Here is a 17,554-nt window from a genome sequence, read left to right on the forward strand (position 1 = left end):
GTTTACATCATACACATTAAAACCTGTGAGAGAATGAAATGATGCCTGGTTTAACCTGAACGGGTAATCAAAAGTAGCTATAATAGTTTCATCAGTTACTGTAGGAGGACAATTCATATGAATTTCTGTTTGCCCTTAAAATCTCCACTGGTGGCAAAAGCGAAGATGGAAGCCGTCTACTCCATGCCCTTGAGGAAGCTGAGTGGCTCCCTGAGTGGTTGAGGTGGATCCAGAAGGTGACATCCTCTAAAGGAAGGAAGGAGAGACAGGATGGTGGGGGCCTCTCTGCCGTTTTGATGTGTTTCCCTAGCGATTAGCAATGTGGAACATCTTCCAATGTGTTTTTTGGCCACTTATTTTCTTTGGAGAAATGTCTATTCAAGTCCTTTGCCCACTTTTGAATCAGGTTGATTTTTGAGGTCTAGTTGTAGTTCTTTATACACTGTGGATATTGCTTCCTTATCAGATATATATTTTCTGAAAATATTTTCTCACAGTCTATGGGTTGCTGTTTTTTCCACTCTGTTGATTATATTCTTTGACACACCCATGGAGAAGATTTTAAAGGGCAGGTAGAAGTCAGCCAGTTTGGGCAGCCATGTGGTGAAGAGAAGGCGTTTCAGTAGAAAAAAATAGCCTGTGTGAACACACAGAGGAGAGAACCACAAAATGCAAGTAGTTGGGTCTTGCTAGTACACGTGGGAGGAGGTGGGGACAGCTGAGGCTGGAGGAACCACCTGACAGAGGGTGGTTCTAAGCCCTGGAAGTAGCTGGACTTTGTTCTAAGGTGGCGCTAGTGAAAGCGTGGTCTGAGGACTGTGGTCCAGCATCCCCACTAGGAGTTTGTTAAAAATGCAAATTCTGGGCTTGGCACGGTGGCTCACACCTATAATCCCAGCACTCTGGGAGGCTGAGGCGGGCAGATCACCTGAAGTCGGGAGTTCAAGACCAGCCTGACCAACATGGTGAAACCCCGTCTTAAAAAAAAAAAAAAAATGCAAATTCTGGCTGGGCTCCTGGCTCATGCCTGTAATCCCAGCACATGCCTGTAATCTCAGCACGTTGCGGGGCTGAGGCGGGAGGATTGCTTGAGGCTAGGAGTTTGAGACAACCCTGGGCAACATAGTGAAACGCCGTCTCAATAAAAAAGAATAATTTAAAAAATGCAGATTCATGGAGGCCCTCCAGATTTTCTTTTTGTGTCTTTTCTTTCTTTTTTTTTTTAAGAGACCGTTTCTTGCTCTGTCGCCCAGGCTGGAGTGCAGTAGTACGATCTTGGTTCACTGCAACCTCAGCCTCCTGGGTTCAAGTAATTCTCCTGCCTCAGCCTCCTGGGTAGCTGGGATTACAGGTGCGTGCTACCACGCCTGGCTAATTTTTGTATTTTTTTCAGTGTGGGGGGGGGGGAGGCGTGTCACCAGTTTGGTCAAGCTGGTCTCCAACTCCTGACCTCGTGATCCGCACACCTCGGCCTCCCAAATCGCTGGGATTACAGACGTGAGACACCGTGCCCGGCCAGGATCCGGGTTTTAACTAGCCCCTGGGATTATTCTGAGGTTCAGTGAAGTTTACGGGCAGTGAAGAAACCGCGGAGGAGTCGGCTAATGTTTTGGAAACATCCAGAGAGAGAAAGACGGCCCGGGCTGTTTTTCAGGCCGGGCACCCTAGGCTTGGCTGCGTCCCCCTCCTTTTCCAGCCGCCCCGTCCCCATCCGACCCCACCTGATTCTGGCCTCATCCCGACCCCTCGGGCCCGCCCTGCGCCCAGGTCTTCTCCCCGCGGCGGGGTTCGGGGTCGGGGACGCGCGGCTGCAGCTAGGCCCACGTTCCTCTTACTTCCCGCCATTGTCCTGGGTTCCTGTGGCCGAGTCTCCGCACCCGCCCCTGGCCGCCCCACGGCCCCGGGGAGTGATGACTCATTTCCTTTCCCCAGCTGACATCATCGTGCCCCCACCGTGGCCTGGCTCGGGTGGCTGCCTGCGCCCTCCCAGGCCCCCTCCCTGCCCCTCTCGGCGCGAGGGCGCAGGCGCGGCCTGGCGCGGCGCTTCTCCGCAGTCAGGGAGCGCCGGAGCCCGCCGCGCTCTCCCTGGTCTCCTGGGTCGTCCCCGCCACCGCCCGGGCCGGCGGGGAGGGAGGGACAGAGACTGGCCGCGGCCCCACTTCTCCCAGCCGCGGCCCCGCTCTCCCGCTGGGGGCCTGGGAGTCAGAGCTTTCACGGTCACGGATGGGGAAACTGAGTCCCGAGCCTTGACCAAGGCAGTACAACCCCCCCTGAGAAGTGGGGGACAGGAATTCAGGACGCTGGGCTCTAGGCCGGTGGTTTCCCACAGACCTGAGGTGTTAATCTACCCGCACCCCATGGTATGTATTTCCAGCACAAAATCTACAGGCAGTATTCCCCCGATTTCCATCATTTGTGGGCCCTGAAACGTGGTCGCTCCTGGAACTAGCAGGAGCCAGGGCCTGTTGGGCTCCACCTGGGAAGCACGTGCAGCCTGCAGTTATTGGGCGACGCTGCCCCCCCAACCCCAGCTGACCTGGCTGTGTCGGGAGGTGTCCCTCACCCTCGCATCCACCCCGGCTCCCCAGCACCCACGGCTGGTCCTCAGGACAGGACCCTGTCCCTTCTGCCTTTTCTGTCGGGTTTCAGGGAGGCAGGGCAACTCGCTCAGCCTGGAAATTTCGGATATTTCGTAAGACCTAGAGCTACCTAAGAGTGCGTTCCTTTAAGACGCATGGAAGAAGTCAAGCAAGGCCACACTGTGAGCCGGAGCTGAAATCATACCTGTCCTGCCTCAGGCCTGTCACCTCCCACAGGCTGCCCAGATAATGAATACAAAATGCATCACCCAATGTCTGACAACAGTATAAGCACTCAGTGAATGCTAGTAATTGTCGTTCGAAAGCTAGTTGCCTAACTTCTCAGGGCTTCAAGCTTCCTAATCTGTAAAATGGGCGCAGTAGTAGAATACACTATTGTGAGGATTCAATGAATTTATGAATGTAAGGTACTGACTGCAGTGGTGTCCAGGGAGCATGCAACAGTCCACCAGCACTTGGGCTCCACGAAAGCAGGGGAGTTCTGTTGTTCTCTGTTTTTTGTTTTGTTTTGTTTTGTTTAGACAGGGTCTTACTCTGTCGCCCAGTCTGGAGTGCAGTGGTGCAATCATGGCTCACTGCAGCCTTGATCTCCCTGGGCTCAAGAGAGCCTCCCATCTCAGCCTCCCAAGTAGCTGGCGCTACAGGCGTGTGCTATCATACCTGGCTAATTTTTATATTTTTTGTAGAGATGGAGTTTCACCATGTTGAAACCTGACCAGACTATGTCAGGCTGGTCTCAAACTCCTGGTCTCAAGTCATCCACTCACTTTGGCCTCCCAGAGTGTTGGGATTACAGGAGTGAGCCACCGTGCCTGGGCTGTGTTGTCTGTTTCTTCAACTGACAAATAAAATCTTATATATTTATGATATGCAACATGACACTTTGATATATGTATATACTATGTGTGTCATTGGAATGGCTAAGTCAAATTAATTAACATATGCATTACTCTGCATATGTGTGTGTGCATGCCTGCGTGTGTGTTGTTGTCTTTGTATACTGTTAGATCTTTAGCATCTACAACAGTATCTGGCACAAAGTAACCCAGTAGGTGGAAGGAAGAAACAAAGGAAGGGCCGGGCGCGGTGGCTCAAGCCTGTAATCCCAGCACTTTGGGAGGCCGAGGCGGGTGGATCACGAGGTCAAGAGATCGAGACCATCCTGGTCAACATGGTGAAACCCCGTCTCTACTAAAAATGCAAAAAATGAGCTGGGCATGGTGGTGCGTGCCTGTAATCCCAGCTACTCAGGAGGCTGAGGCAGGAGAATTGCCTGAACCCAGGAGGCAGAGGTTGCGGTGAGCCAAGATCGCGCCATTGCACTCCAGCCTGGGCAACATGAGTGAAACTCCGTCTCAAAAAAAAAAAAAAAACAAACAAAAAAAAAACAAAGGAAGGAAGGGAGGGAGGGAGGGAGAGAGGGAGGTGAACCTATTATTAGTGCCTCAGCTGATTTTCCTCTATAACTTAGGCCTGGCATAGGAGCCCTGGTAGACTACAGGGGAAGATGCCTGAGGGTCTGTTTGCACCAGGGCTAGAGGGCTTCTTGGGAAGCAGCCATCCTGAGGAAAGAGAGTTGAAGAGCATAACAGCGTTTCAAGGACAGGGCGAGGACAAAAGAGAGATTCAGGGTAGAGCCTCCTCAGTGTTCACAGGAGCACTGTGGAAAGCAGTGGATGATTTCAGGAACATTCCAGAACAACATCATCACAGTCCATCAGTGGTAGCTTCAGGACAACCTGGTGGCCTCACACCTGCTTGGGACACTGATAATTTGGTTGCTTTGGTTATTGGTTATGTTTTTATTTCGAAAATTTTATTTACTTATTTATTTTTTTGAGACGGAGTCTTGCTCTGTTGCCCAGGCTGGAGTGCAGTGGTATGGTCTTGGGTCACTGCAACCTCTGCTTCCTGGGTTCAACTGATTCTCCTGCCTCAGGCTCCCGACTAATTAGGATTACAGGGACCTGCCACCACGGCCAGCTGATTTTGTATTTTTAGTAGAGACAGGGTTTCACTATGTTAGCCAGGTTGATCCCAAACTCCTGGCCTCAAGCGATCCACCTGCCTCGGCCTCCCAAAGTGCTGGGATTACAGGCATGAGCCATCACACCTGGCCGGATTTTCGTTTTGTTTTTAAATTGGCATTTGCTGTGAGTGGTTCCGTCCTGGGAAGCATCCCTCTGAAGGCTGTGAGACACGTGCTGGGCATTCCCGGGGAAGGTCTGCAGGAACTGCTGGGACAGAGCCATAAAAGCCAGTTACTGTGAGGTGGGGTCTCCCTATGTTGCCCAGGCTGGTCTTAAACTCCAGGCCTCAAGCCATCCTCCTGCCTCAGCCTCCCACAGTGCTGGGATGGCTTCCTGTGGTTCCTCACCATGCCCTGCCCACTCCACCTTAGCACCGTTGCTGTTCCCTCCATTTAGAATCTCTCAGAATCATCCAAGACTTCCTCACTTTTTCAGGCTTTATCGCAAATGTCACCTATCCAGTGGGGCCCTCCCCACCCCACCCTATTGAACTCAGAAAGCCTCACACCTCCTGACCGCTTGTCTGCCTTCTTTGACTTGTTTCCTCGTCCACAGACCCCACCATTCCCTATTGCCTCACAACCAGCCAGATTCACATATTTGCTGTATATCTGGAACCCTGAGCAGGCTGCCTTTGCATTTCATAAGCGAGACTTGGAGAAGGTGACTCCTGGAGAAATCTCTTTAGCCTCCTGCTACCAGGATGGTTTTGGATTCCTCTCCAGCCAGCAGCTGGAACATAGTGGCCTGTGTCATCTAAAACCATGAGATCATCCCAGGTACCTTCTCTTTGCTTCTTGACTTGCCCCCTATTCTTCATACTCACCTCCTGAATAATGTCCACATAGCTATAAGATGAGGGGAGGGAGCCAGCTGGCTGTTCCCTCTGCCAGGAGCATCCTCCCTTTGCTGATCAGTACCTGCTTAAGGCCCCGACCCTGCATCACCTCCTCTGAGAAGCCTTCCCTGACTACTCCCCTGCCCTGCCCTGCCAGCCTGATCTGACCACATTGTTCCCAGGATGGATGCCTGTCAGGGCCCCCTTTCCTCTAGGTTGGACTGATTTGCTCTGGGTTGGCTTCCCCTGCCTGATCATGGGCTTCATGAGGGCAGGGGCTGTGAGTTACTTCTCTTTAAGTACCCAGGGCTTGGCTGATGTCACGCTCAATTAATGAATTCTGAAAGTTTAGATAAAAGAAAGAATGAATTGGCTGGACATGGTGGCTCACGTCTGTAATCCCAGCACTTTCGGAGGTTGAGCCCAAGAGTTCAAGACCAGCCTGGACAACATGATGAAACCCCATCTCTACAAAAAATATACAAATTAGTGGGGCATGGTGCTGTGCGCTTATAGTCCTGGCTACTCGGGAGGCTGAGGTGGGAGGATCAATTGAGTTCAGGAGGCTGAGACTTCTGTGAGCAGACACTACACCACTGCACTCCAGCCTGGGCGATAGAGTGAGACCCCATCTCAAAACACAAAACAAAAACAAAAAGAATAAATGAATAAAAGGAGGAAGGATGGAGAGAGGGGAGAAAGGATGGAGAGAGGGAAGGAAGGAAGAGACTCATTAATTAATTTGTTTCTCGCCTTCCACGCATTTGCCTGGCAGTGTCCTGTCACTTTAAGCGCCACCCTCAAGGCTGGGAGAGTGTCAACCCCCATAGAAGAGGAACCCTGGGCTCTGGCAGCCCTGCAGAGACTCATCTCCATCCCGCCCTTGAGCATAGTGTTACACCCAGTTTCTGCTAGTTCTGTTTGTTTTCGTTGCAAATTTTATGATTCAATATATGTGCCCCCAAAATAATCAAAATCAGAAGTTGACAGTGTGATGAATTTTCATTGTGAGCACATCCACATAAGCAGCACCCAAATTAAGAAAGAGAATGCAAATAGCTCCCGCCCTGTGCTGCCTTCAGGCACTGTGCTCCCCAAGGCTGACCCTTCTTCTTACCCTAGCAGGATTAATTTTCCTGCTTTGTATTTTATTTTATATTGCATTTTATTATTTTATTTTATTTTGAGACAGAGTCTTGCACTGTTGCCCAGGCTGGAGTGCAGTATCTTGGCTCACTGCAACCTCTGCCTCCTAGGTCTAAGCGATTCTCCTGCCTTGGCCTCCGGAGTGGCTAGGACTAACAGGCATATGCCACCATGCCTGGCTAATTTTTGTATTTTTAGTAGAGATGGGGTTTCACCATGGTGGCCAGTCTGGTGTTGAACTCCTAGCCTCAAGTGATCCACTTACCTTGGCCTCCCAAAGTGCCCAGCCTATTTTATTTTATATTTTGAGACAGCGTCTTGCTCCGTCACCCAGGCTAGGGTGCAGTGATATAATCATAGCTCACTGCAGCTTCGATTTCCTGGGCTCAAGCGATCCTCCCAGCTCAGACTACAGCCATGTGCCATGACGCCTGGCTGATTTTTTTGTCTTTTTGCAGAGACGGAGTCTGATTGTTTCCCAGGATGATCTTGAACTCTTGGGCTCAAGCAGTCCACCTGACTTGGCCTCCCAAAGTGCTGGGATTACAGGTATGAGCCATCGTGCCTGGCTGTATTTTATATAAATATAACGATACAATATATATTCTTTTGGGTCTAGCTTCTTCTGGTTAATGCTATGTGTGTGAGATTTATTCATATTGTGGTTTATTCATTCTCATTGCTCTATAATATATTCCATGGCATAAGGAAGCCACATTTTATTTATTCATTCTCCTGTTGATGGACATTTAAGTCATTTCCAGTTGTTGGCTATGAAGCATATTGCTTCTGTGACCCTTCTCGTACCTCTCTTGGGGGACATATGTGGTCTTCGTGCTGGGTATGTACCTAGATGTGGACTGCTGGGTCAGAGGCAAGGTACATGCTCAACTTAGCAGAAAGTTGCCATTTTCCAAAGTGGTTGGAAGGATTTCCACTTCCACCGGCTGTGTATGAGAGTTCCGGTTGCGTGTCGTGCTCACCAGTACTCGGCCCTACCTGTTTTTTGTTTTATTTTTTGTGTTTGGTTTTATTGGCCAGCTATTCTGGTGGGTAGATTTTTCCATTTTTGACCACATGCCCCTTCCCCCTGGCAGTCAGCTCCAGCTCTCTCTGTTTCTGATGCATTCTGGAAAACCAACTTCTCTGCTTCTTGATTCTTGTCCTATAGTTCTTTTGGTTTTTAGAGATGGGGCCTCACTCTGTTGCCCAGGCTGGAGTGCAGTGGCTTGATCATAGCTCACTTCAGCCCCAACCTCCCATGCTCAAGTGATCCTCTTGCTTCAGCATTCTGTGTAGCTGGGACCACAGGCACGCGCCACTGGAGAATTTATTTTTATGTTGTTAGAGATGAGGTCTTGCTGTGTTGCCCAGGCTGGTCTCAAACTCCCAGGCTTAAGTGATCCTCCAGCCTCAGCCTTCTGAGTACCTGGGATTACGGGCATGAACCACCATGCCCAGTGCCCTGCAGTCTTGCTCTAGGTTTTGTCTCCCTTGCTGCAGACCTGAGACAGGTCTCTCAGCTGTGCTCAAGAATTCCCTTCCATGAGGCGCATTCCGGCCTCAGATGGCAGCTCCTATAGGACATGGATGGGGAGGAGGTTGGGGAGGAGGAGGAGGGCGTCAGGAGCTGTCTCCAAAGCCTGCGCAGGCTCTTCCCATGACCGTGTCTCACTCATTTAGCCACTTTGTGGGTCCTCATCTTACTATTCTCAAAACACTGGGTAAGCATAAAGAACAACTGAATATAAGTGCTAAAACTATTAAACTCTTAGACGAAAATAGAGGGGAAAATCTTCACTACCTTAGGTTTGGAAATCCTTTCTTCGCTATGACATCCAGAGCATACGCAACCAAAGAAACATTTGATAAATTGGACTTCATCAAAATTAAAAACTTTCATGCTTCAAAGGACACTGTGAAAAGAGTGACAAGACAAACCCAGAATGGGATAAAATATTTGCACATCATAAATCTGATAAATACAATAAATTGTATTTATAATACAGAAAGAGCACTTGGAACTTAGTGTAAAAGTAATTGCGGTTTTGCCATTAAAATTTTGCCATTACTTTTTACGGCAAAACCACAATTGCTTTGGCACTAACCTAATAATGTGATTGAAGCCACCAGACGCTGGAAGAGGAGTGTGGCCCTGCTGACACTTTGGTTTCAGGCTTGTAGCCTCCAGACCTGTGGGAGAATAAATGTCTTTTGTTTCCAGTCACCAAGTTGGTAGCAATGGCAGCCCTAGGAAATGAATACGGGAAATTATACTGACGTAGCAAAACTTTTGAAAGCCTGCTTCTGTGTGTGTGTGTGTGTGTGTGTGTGTGTGTCTGTGTGTCTGTGTGTCTGTCCTTGCATGCGGGGCAGCTGCCGCCTCCCCCTTGCTCCCTGCTTCCACCATTCAAATAACCTCATTTACCGTTCAGCACTTTCCACAGAAACCCAGTCTTCCAGGCGTTGCGGCTTACACCTATAATCCCAGCACATTGGGAGGCCAAGGCAGGAGGATGGTTTGAGCCCAGGAGTTTGAGGCCAGCCTGTGCAACATTGTGAGGCTGTCTTTACAAAGTATTTCAAAAATTAGCTGGGCATGGTGATGCATGCCTGTAGTCCCAGCTACTTGGTAGGAGGATCACTTGGGTCGAGGAGTTGAAGGCTGCAATGAGCTGTGATTGTGCCACTGCACTCCAGCCTGGGTGACAGAGACAGGCCCCATCTCTTAAAAAAAAGAAAAAGAAAAAGAAACCAAGTCAGGGTCCCAGCGTTTCTCCCGCCCACCACCCACTATAGTCCAAGGGTTGGGTAGGCTGACGCAGCATTCCTTAGCCACGGAAAGAGGAGGAGAACAGGAGTGCCCATCCTCGCTGTTTCCTGTGGAAATCTTTCTCAGAGCATGGCTGCACAGTCTCCCCAACTGCCCTTGGCTCTTCCCTCTCCCTCTTTCCCAACATCCACACCGTCACTGTTCTGCCTTCCAGACAACCCTGGAATCAGCCCACCTCCCTCCATCCTGCTGCTTCTCCTTGGGCTCCGGCCACGCCCCTGCTGTGCTGCCGCATCTTCCTTCACTCTTCAGTGCAGGAGCTCTCCAGCAGTGTGAGTCTGAGCTGCACCCCTGCCACGCCCCTTCCGCACCTCCCTTCACTCTGAGGCTGAAGTCCCGGCTCACAATGGGTCCCCCCTGTATCCTGCCAGCCTCATCAGTGCACACCGCCTGGGCGTCTCCCCTCAAACCACACTGACCTCCGTTCCTCAAGCTTCTCCTTGCCTTTGCACGGGCTGTTTTCTCTTCCTCCAGCACGCTCCCATGCATCCCCATCACCCAGTGAACTCTTCCTCTGCCCTAGTCCCCAGCAGACACTTTCTCGGAGAAGCCTGGCCTGACCCTCCAAGTCAGGGTTAGCTGATCTTGCTCTGTCCCCTTGGCTGGGATCATCTCTAGGGCAACTTCATCACCCACTGCTTCACAATTGTTGGGACCTCACGAGGGCAATTTCCACGTGTTGTTCTTGTTATTCACTGGACTCTTGACTGCCCCACCTTGAAACATACAAGGCAATCCATAGATATTGTGAACTTCATTATTATTATTATTATTATTATTTTTTTTTAGGCAGGGTCTCATTTTGTTGCCCAGGCTGGAGTGCAGTGGCGAGAACATGACTACTCACTGCTGCCTCAATCTCCCGGGCTCAATCGATCCTCCTACCTCAGCTTACCAAGTGCCTGGCGCCACAGGCTTGTGCTATCATGCCCAGCTAATTTTTGTATTTTTTTGTAGAGACGGGGTTTTGCCATGTTGCTCAGGCTTGAACTCCTGAGCTGAAGTGATCCGCCTGCCTCAGCCTCCCAAAGTGCTGGGATTACAGGCAGGAGCCACTGCTCCTGGCTCCATTATTTAATTAATGAGGGAAGCTATAGTGGGATTATTGACTCATTGTCCAAATTTTAGCAGAAAGGCAATAAGCAACAAGAACAGATGAGAAGATTAATTTTGCTGGAATATAATATTAACTATATTTATTAAGAAACTTAAAAGCTTTGGGAGCATTTAAACATGATATTTATTCCACAAACATTTGAGTATCTACAATGGGTCAGTGACAAGGAACACCCACCCATGTGAATCAGACAGTGCCTGTCCTCAAAAAGCTCATAGTCTGATGATCTCATTCTGTTGAATCCTACAGTGACCCACTGAAGTGAGTATTATTGATTTGCATTGATTAGGACATTTTTGTTCCAAGTGACACAGGACCCCTCAAACTGGCTTGAACAAAAAAGGGAATGGATTGGTTTATGTAACTGAAACGTTGAGGGCTGTGTCTGGCTTAGTGTGGGGGGCTTCTGGATTTGGCAGTGTCTCCCAGACCAGACCGCCCTGTCTCCTGGCTCTTTCCTCCCTGAGTTGGTACCATGTTGTCACCCTGACAGCCCTGGGTTCTCTTCTCATGGTGGCCAAGTGGCTGTCGGTTTATATCCCCAGAGCCCCAAGGCAGTGGGAAAGTGAAAACTTCTTTTCCAGCAGCTCCTGCAGGACCACAGCCATCCACCCTGATGAGTAGCTCAGGTCCCTCGTCTGTCCCTGAGCGAATTGCTGTAGCCAGAAGATATCAATGTCCCCAGCGGTTTGAGGATCGCACCACAGGCTTCATGTCCTGACTGAGGTGTGGGCCCTGCCTGAGAACCGGGGAGGGACAGAAGCCAAAGTGAAAACCAAGGGGCATTGCTGTGAGGTGGGGAGTGCAGGCCAGGGAGGTAGAGGACAAATGTTGACCACTCTCCCTTCTTTAGAAGCAGGGACAAGGCCAGGCACGGTGGCTCATTCCTGTAATCCCAGCACTTTGGGAGGCTGAGGCAGGCAGATCACGAGGTCAAGAGATCGAGACCATTCTGGCCCAAATGGTGAAACCCTGTGTGTACTAAAAATACAAAAATTAGCCAGGTGTAGTGGCGTGTGCCTGTAATCCCAGCTACTCGGGAGGCTGAGGCAGGAGAATTGCTTGAGCCCAGGAGGTGGAAGTTGCAATGAGCTGAGATCGCACCACTGCACTCCAGCCTGGTGACAGGGTAAGACTCCATCTCAAAAAAAAAGAGCAGGGACATGAGGCACAGAGAGAGGGAGAGTAACAACCTTAAGCCAAGCTGCTGGTGCGTGGCAGAGCTAAGACTCGAACCCCGCCCTGCTGACTTCAAGTAGTGCTTTCCACACAGCTGCTCTGCCCAGGGAGAGGCCTCAGACACAAGAAGGATCCTGGAGTCCCTACTCAGAGGCCTTCCTTTTACTTGTTATTTTAAAATTTTATTTATTTGTTTTTTGAGACAGTCTCTGTCACTCATGCTGGAGTGCAGTGGTGCAATCTCAGCTCACTGCAACCTCTGCCTCCTGGGTCCAAGCGATTCTCTTGCCTCAGCCTCCTGAGTAGCTGAGATTTCAGGTACCCACCGCTATGGCTGGCTAATTCTTATATTTTTAGTAGAGATGGGGTTTCCCCATGTTGGCCAGGCTGGTCTCAAACTCCTGGCCTCAAGCGATCCACACACCTCAGCCTCTCAAAGTGCTGGGATGACAGGTGTGAGCTACCAGGACGGGCAGAGGCCTTTCATTTAAATAGTAAGATGTTGGTGGAGGCGATCCTTCCCACAAACTGGGCTTTAGTCAGTGGCTCTGAGAAAGGAAAGAGCGATACTCTTTGCCCTGGGAGTCTTCTATCTTTTCTTTAAAGAAAAATTCCTCTCCTTCCCAGTCATTCCAGGCCTTGCCAAGCATCCTTGGGGCTCCAGACAGCATTGCTGCTTGACAGATGAGGTCAGTTCAGTGGCAGCTGAGGTCCAGAGTGTCTCACAGAGCAACACTGTGACCTGCCCAGGGTTCATTGCAAATCGTCAGCACAGGCCTTTCATTCTGGGCTCCTTCATCCGCCCTCCCGCCTTCCCTCCCTTGGGCTGGAAGGCAGATGGAGCAGCCAGGAAAAGCACAAGACAGTCTGGTGACTGAGAAAAAACCAGGTTTCCGTCTGGGGCTCTGTTGCTGGCCTGGGGCAGCCAGGCCGTCTCCTTGGGGCCCTGGGCTCTGAGTCTTGTCGGCTCTGCCCTGTCCTCCATCACACCCTGAGCATAAACTGTCTGTTCCCCATATGTGATCATTTCGGTTCAGCTGCTTCCTCTTTCTGAATTAGTTTCTTTTCCGTTTTTGATTTTTCTTTTCTTTTCTTTTTTTGAGGCAGGGTCTCACTCTGTTGCCCAGGCTAGAGGGCAGTGACATAATCATGGCTCACTGCAGCCTTGACCTCCTAGGCTCAAGCCATCCTCCCACCTCAGCCTCCTGATCTGCTGGGACTACAGGTGCATGCCACCATGCCTGGCTAATTTTTGTATTTTTTGTAGAGACGGGGTTTTGCCATATTGCCCAGACTCATCTTGAATTCTTGGGCTCAAGCAGTCCTCTCGCCTTGGCCTGCACCACCATGCCCAGCCTCTGAATTAGTTTCAGTCACATTTGGTATGAGGTTGAATTGTGTCCCTAAAAAGAAACGTTCAAGTCCTAATACCCAGAACCTGTGAATACGGCCTTTTCGTAAATAAGGTCTTTGCTGATATGATCAAGTTGAGATAGTTAGACTGGATTAGGTAAGATTCTAAACCCAGTGACTGATGTCCTTATAAGAAGAAAATTTGGGCTGGGCATGGTAGCTCACACCTGCAATCCCAGCACTTTGGGAGGCTGAGGTGGGCAGGTCACCTGTGGTCGGGAGTTGGAGACCAGCCTGACCAACATGGTGAAACCCTGTTTCTACTAAAAATACAAAATTAGCTGGCTTGGTGGCACATGCCTGTAATCCCAGCTACTCAGGAGGCTGAGGCAGGAGAATCACTTGAACTTGGGAGGCGGAGGTTGTGGCGAGCTGAGATTACGCCATTGCACTCCAGCTTGGGCAACAAGAGCAAAACTCCATCTCAGAAAAAACAATCTGGACACGGACACTCATAGTTTGGAGAAAGAGGAGGAAAAAAAAAAAAAAAAAAACAAGAGAGAGACATGCACAGAGAAATGATGATGCAAAGCCACAACCCAGGGAGAAGGCTGCATGGTGGAGGCAGAGATGCATCTGTGAGTGAAGGGATGCCAGGTGCCGCGACACCGGGGAGCTGGGAGGAGCAAGGAGGGCTCCTCTCTCCCAGGGGCTTCAGAGAGGGCTTGGCCCTGCCCACACCTAGATTTTGGACTTGTAGCCTCTGAAACTACGAGAGAATACATTATTTCTCCTGTTTTAAGCTTCTCAGCTTGTGGTAATTTGTTGCAGCAGCCCTGTGAAATGAATACAGGGGTAGAGAGAGGGTTAACAAAGTCACACATGTCACAAGGAACCATAGAAAGACTGGGACAATGCTGAACTCAGACAATGGCTTGTTCACTTTCATTATTTAATTTATTTTTTTGAGACAGGGTCTGGTTCTGTCACTCAGGATGGAGTGCAGTGGTGCGATCTTGGCTCATTGCAATCTCAGCCTCCCAGGTTCAAGCCATTCTTGTGCCTCAGCCTCCCGAATAGCTGGGATTACAGGCATGCACCACCATGCCTGGCTAACTTCTGTATTTTTAGTAGAGACAGGGTTTCACTGTGTTGACCAGGCTGATCTCGAACTTCTGGCCTCAAGTGATCCGCCTGCCTTGACCTCCCAAAGTGCTGGGATTATAGGTCTGAGCCACTGTGCCCGACCCTCTTCTATTGTTATTATTTTTTAGACAGGGTCTTGCTCTGTCACCCAAGCTGGAGTGTAGTGGCGTAATCACAACTCACTGCAGCCTCGATCTCCCAGGCTTCAGTGATTCTCCCGCCTTCACCTTCCAAGGAGCTGGGACAACAGGTGCACGCCACCATGTGTGGCTAATTTTTGTATCTTTGGTAGAGGAAGGGTTTCACCATGGGGCAAAACTGGGCCCAGTAGTGGCCAGGAGAGGTCATGACCTCCCTGTGACTTGACGAGATGACACAGAGGCTAAAGGGCTGACTGTGGGTCGGTGAGAAAGTCACCTACCACCCAGGGACAACTGTTCTATGACAGAGCCAGGATGTAACCCTGAGCTGGTTGCCCAGGCTAGTCTCAAACCCCGACCTCAAGTGATCTGCCCACCTCAGCTTCCCAAAGTACTGGGATTACGGGTGTGAGCCACCGTGCCCAGACTTGAACTTGGGAGGGCTACCTCACCTTTCGTAGCCTGAAGGTCTACAGGGTGGCTGTCCATAAATACTAGGAGTTGTCTAGGGCCCTTGCCTGGATGCAGGGGGAAGATGAACACTGTCTTCAAACACACGAAGGCTGTCCTGAGGACAAGGCATCCAACCTATTCTTCTGTTTTAAGCACCTCAGGGGAGAAGTTAAACTGAGGAAGAACAGGCCTCAATCGGGGAAGACCTTCCTATTAGTGAGACCTGCCCAGCCATGGCCAGGAGAGGTCATGAGCTCCCGTGACTGGAGGAGATGACAGAGGCTGAAGGGCTGACGGCAGGTCAGTGAGAAAGTCACCCACCACCCGGGGACAGTGTTCTATGACAGAGCCAGAACTTAACCCTGAGCTGCCTGACTGCAAAGCTCAGCTTTCTGATCTCTGAAATGGATAGGAACATGGTGAAAATTCAATGTGGGAGGCCCTTCCTAGTGCTAACATTTTCTTTTTCTTATGAAATTATCTACATTTTAGCATCCTCTAGTTTCTTCCACAGGTTACGGAAAGGTTGGTTATTTGGAATCCAAAACAAATTTCCTAAAGAAACAAGTCCATGGTCGGTTCTCAGACCTCCCTTGGAGATTCATAACTCACCACGGCCTGAACGAAAGCCCCATCTCCCCCAGCTCTGAACCCTTAGCAGGGATTCCCTGGGCCAGGTTCCATCTTGGGACTGACTTACCATCTCACCCACCCTCTCCCCTTTCTGTGTCACAGAGTGACCCACTGTCCCAGCTTACCCAGGACTGAGGGGTTTCTGGGGACATAGCACTTTCAGTGGCTAAGCCAGGAAAGTCCTGGGCAAGCTGGGAGGGGCTGATCACCCTCCTTGGTGATGAGCCCACAACAGAGGCCCCAACTGGGCTGCAGGCAATGTGGAAATCCCGGAGCGGATCTGCAGGCAGAAGATGAAGGAACTGTGCCTGTGTGTTTACCACCAGCTCTGAGACTCAGGGGCCCAAGTCGCTCTGCTTTGGGGCCCAGTTTCAAGTGCAGCACAGGCTTGGAGAGAAGAGACTCCTTACTTCAGATTAAACGTGGCTGGGCCACTAGCAAAGCCTGCAGGGCCAGCAGCACTATGAGGCGGGGCAGCTTTCCCACATCACGACTGCAGGCCTTTATAAGAGTACCAGCCTTCCTGGGGCACCAGCGGCCTAGAGCGAGGGAGGCACTGCCCTCACATAGCTCCTCAAACAGCTGAGTCAGAGAGGGGTTCTGTGGGGGAGCAGGGGAGTTTGCCTGACTCTTCCCATGAGATACATCAGGAGCTCCTGGCTGACAGGGGAGAGGGAGAGCCCTGCAGGCTGGGGCCTGGGCCGGTGAAAAGGGAGGAGGCTGGCAGAGCCTGGCTGAAGCCACAGTCTCAGAGGATGGGGAGTCTCAGTTAACAACGTCAGCTCCACCAGGCCTCTGACCTCCTCCTGGCCTTCTCTTTCCTCCCACTTCCAGGCAGTCTGGGGCCCGATGGAGTCTCCTGCCAGGGTACCTCCAGAATCCTTCCAGTCCTTTCCCTGACCACTGCCAGCCCGGCACAGGCCCTGTGCAATCTCCTAAACAATTCCCTGATGCCCTCCCTGCCAGCCTCATCCCCTGCCCTCCTCCCATCCTGCGCCAAGCCCCAGCCGCTGTGTAGCCCTGCGTTTTCCCAGAGGCGCAGGTTACAGGCCTGTCACCTTCCCGACTTGGGTAACTTCTAAGCAACTTTGAAGATTTTTGCAGGTATGTATTAGTCCGTCCTCACACTGTTATAAAGAACTACCTGAGACTGGGTAATTCATAAAGAGAAGAAGTTTAATTGACTCACGGTTCCACAGGCTATACAGAAAGCATGGCTGGGGAGGCCCTCAGTAAACTTACAATCATGGCAGAAGGTGAAGGAGAAGCAAGCACCTCCTCACATGGTGACAGGAGAGAGAGTGAAGGGGGAAGTGCTACACAGTTTTAAACAACCAGATCTCATGAGAATTCCATCACCAGAACAGCAAGGGGGAAGTCTGCCCCCATGATTTAATCAGAGCCCCCACACAGAGTCCCTACTGGGGCATTACATAGTGGAGCTGTGAGAAGAGGGTCAGCATCCTCTAGACCACAGAATGGTAGATCCACCTACAGCTTGCACCATGCACCTGGAAAAGCCATAGACATACAATGCCAGCCTGTGAAAGCAGCCAGAAGCGGGGATATGCCCTGCAAAGCTACAGGGACAGAGCTGCCCAAGACCATAGGAACCCACCTCTTGCATCAATGTGACCCTGATGTGAGGCATGGAGTCGAAGGAGATCATTTTGGAGCTTTGAGACTTGACTGCCCTGCTGGATTTCAGACTTGCCTGGGGCCTGTAGCCCCTTTGTTTTGGCCAATTTCTTTCACGTGGAATGGCTGTATTTACCCAATGCCTGCCCCCCTATCGTATCTAGGAATTAACTAACTTGCTTTTGATTTTACAGGCTCATAGGTGGAAGAGACTTGTCTCCAATGAACTTTGGATTGTGTACTTCTGAGTTAATGCTGAAATGAGTTAAGACTTTGGGAGACTGTTGGGAAGGCATGATTGCTTTTGAAATGTGAGGATGTGAGATTTGGGAGGGGCCAAGGGCAGAATGATATGGTTTGGCTGTGTCCCCACCCAAATCTCATCTTGAATTCCCAGCGTTGTGGGAAGGTCCCAGTCTGAGGTAACTGATTCATGGGGGCAAATCTT

The 17,554-nt window shown here is 50.6% G+C and overlaps 1 protein-coding gene across 2 annotated transcripts; it reads left to right on the plus strand.

Moving 5' to 3' along the window:
* Positions 1-1,478: 1,478 nt before the first annotated feature.
* On the plus strand, positions 1,479-16,663 carry LOC116543310 (translation initiation factor IF-2-like). 2 transcript variants are annotated; one of them, XM_032268764.1, is made up of 3 exons: positions 1,479-2,360; positions 5,186-5,409; positions 7,073-7,104. In XM_032268764.1, exons 1-2 carry the CDS (start codon positions 1,605-1,607, stop codon positions 5,396-5,398), a joined length of 969 nt encoding a protein of 322 aa, XP_032124655.1. In that variant the 5' UTR covers positions 1,479-1,604; the 3' UTR covers positions 5,399-5,409; positions 7,073-7,104. The 2 variants fall into 2 exon arrangements, with proteins under 2 accessions (XP_032124655.1, XP_032124656.1); XM_032268765.1 differs by lacking the exons at positions 5,186-5,409; positions 7,073-7,104 and adding an exon at positions 16,303-16,663.
* The last annotated feature ends 891 nt before the right edge of the window (positions 16,664-17,554 follow it).

The sequence above is a fragment of the Sapajus apella genome, unplaced genomic scaffold (assembly GCF_009761245.1).
Source record: "Sapajus apella isolate SASKATOON/1434 unplaced genomic scaffold, GSC_monkey_1.0 scaffold186, whole genome shotgun sequence".
Classification (NCBI taxonomy): domain Eukaryota; kingdom Metazoa; phylum Chordata; class Mammalia; order Primates; family Cebidae; genus Sapajus; species Sapajus apella.

Excerpts from the sequence above, each read along its gene's own strand:
- LOC116543310 (XM_032268764.1), top strand. The coding sequence starts at position 1,605 with ATGTTTTGGAAACATCCAGAGAGAGAAAGACGGCCCGGGCTGTTTTTC. Across the intron at positions 2,361-5,185 it reads TAATCTACCCGCACCCCATG|ACCCCACCATTCCCTATTGC; the intron begins GTATGTATTTCC and ends CCTCGTCCACAG.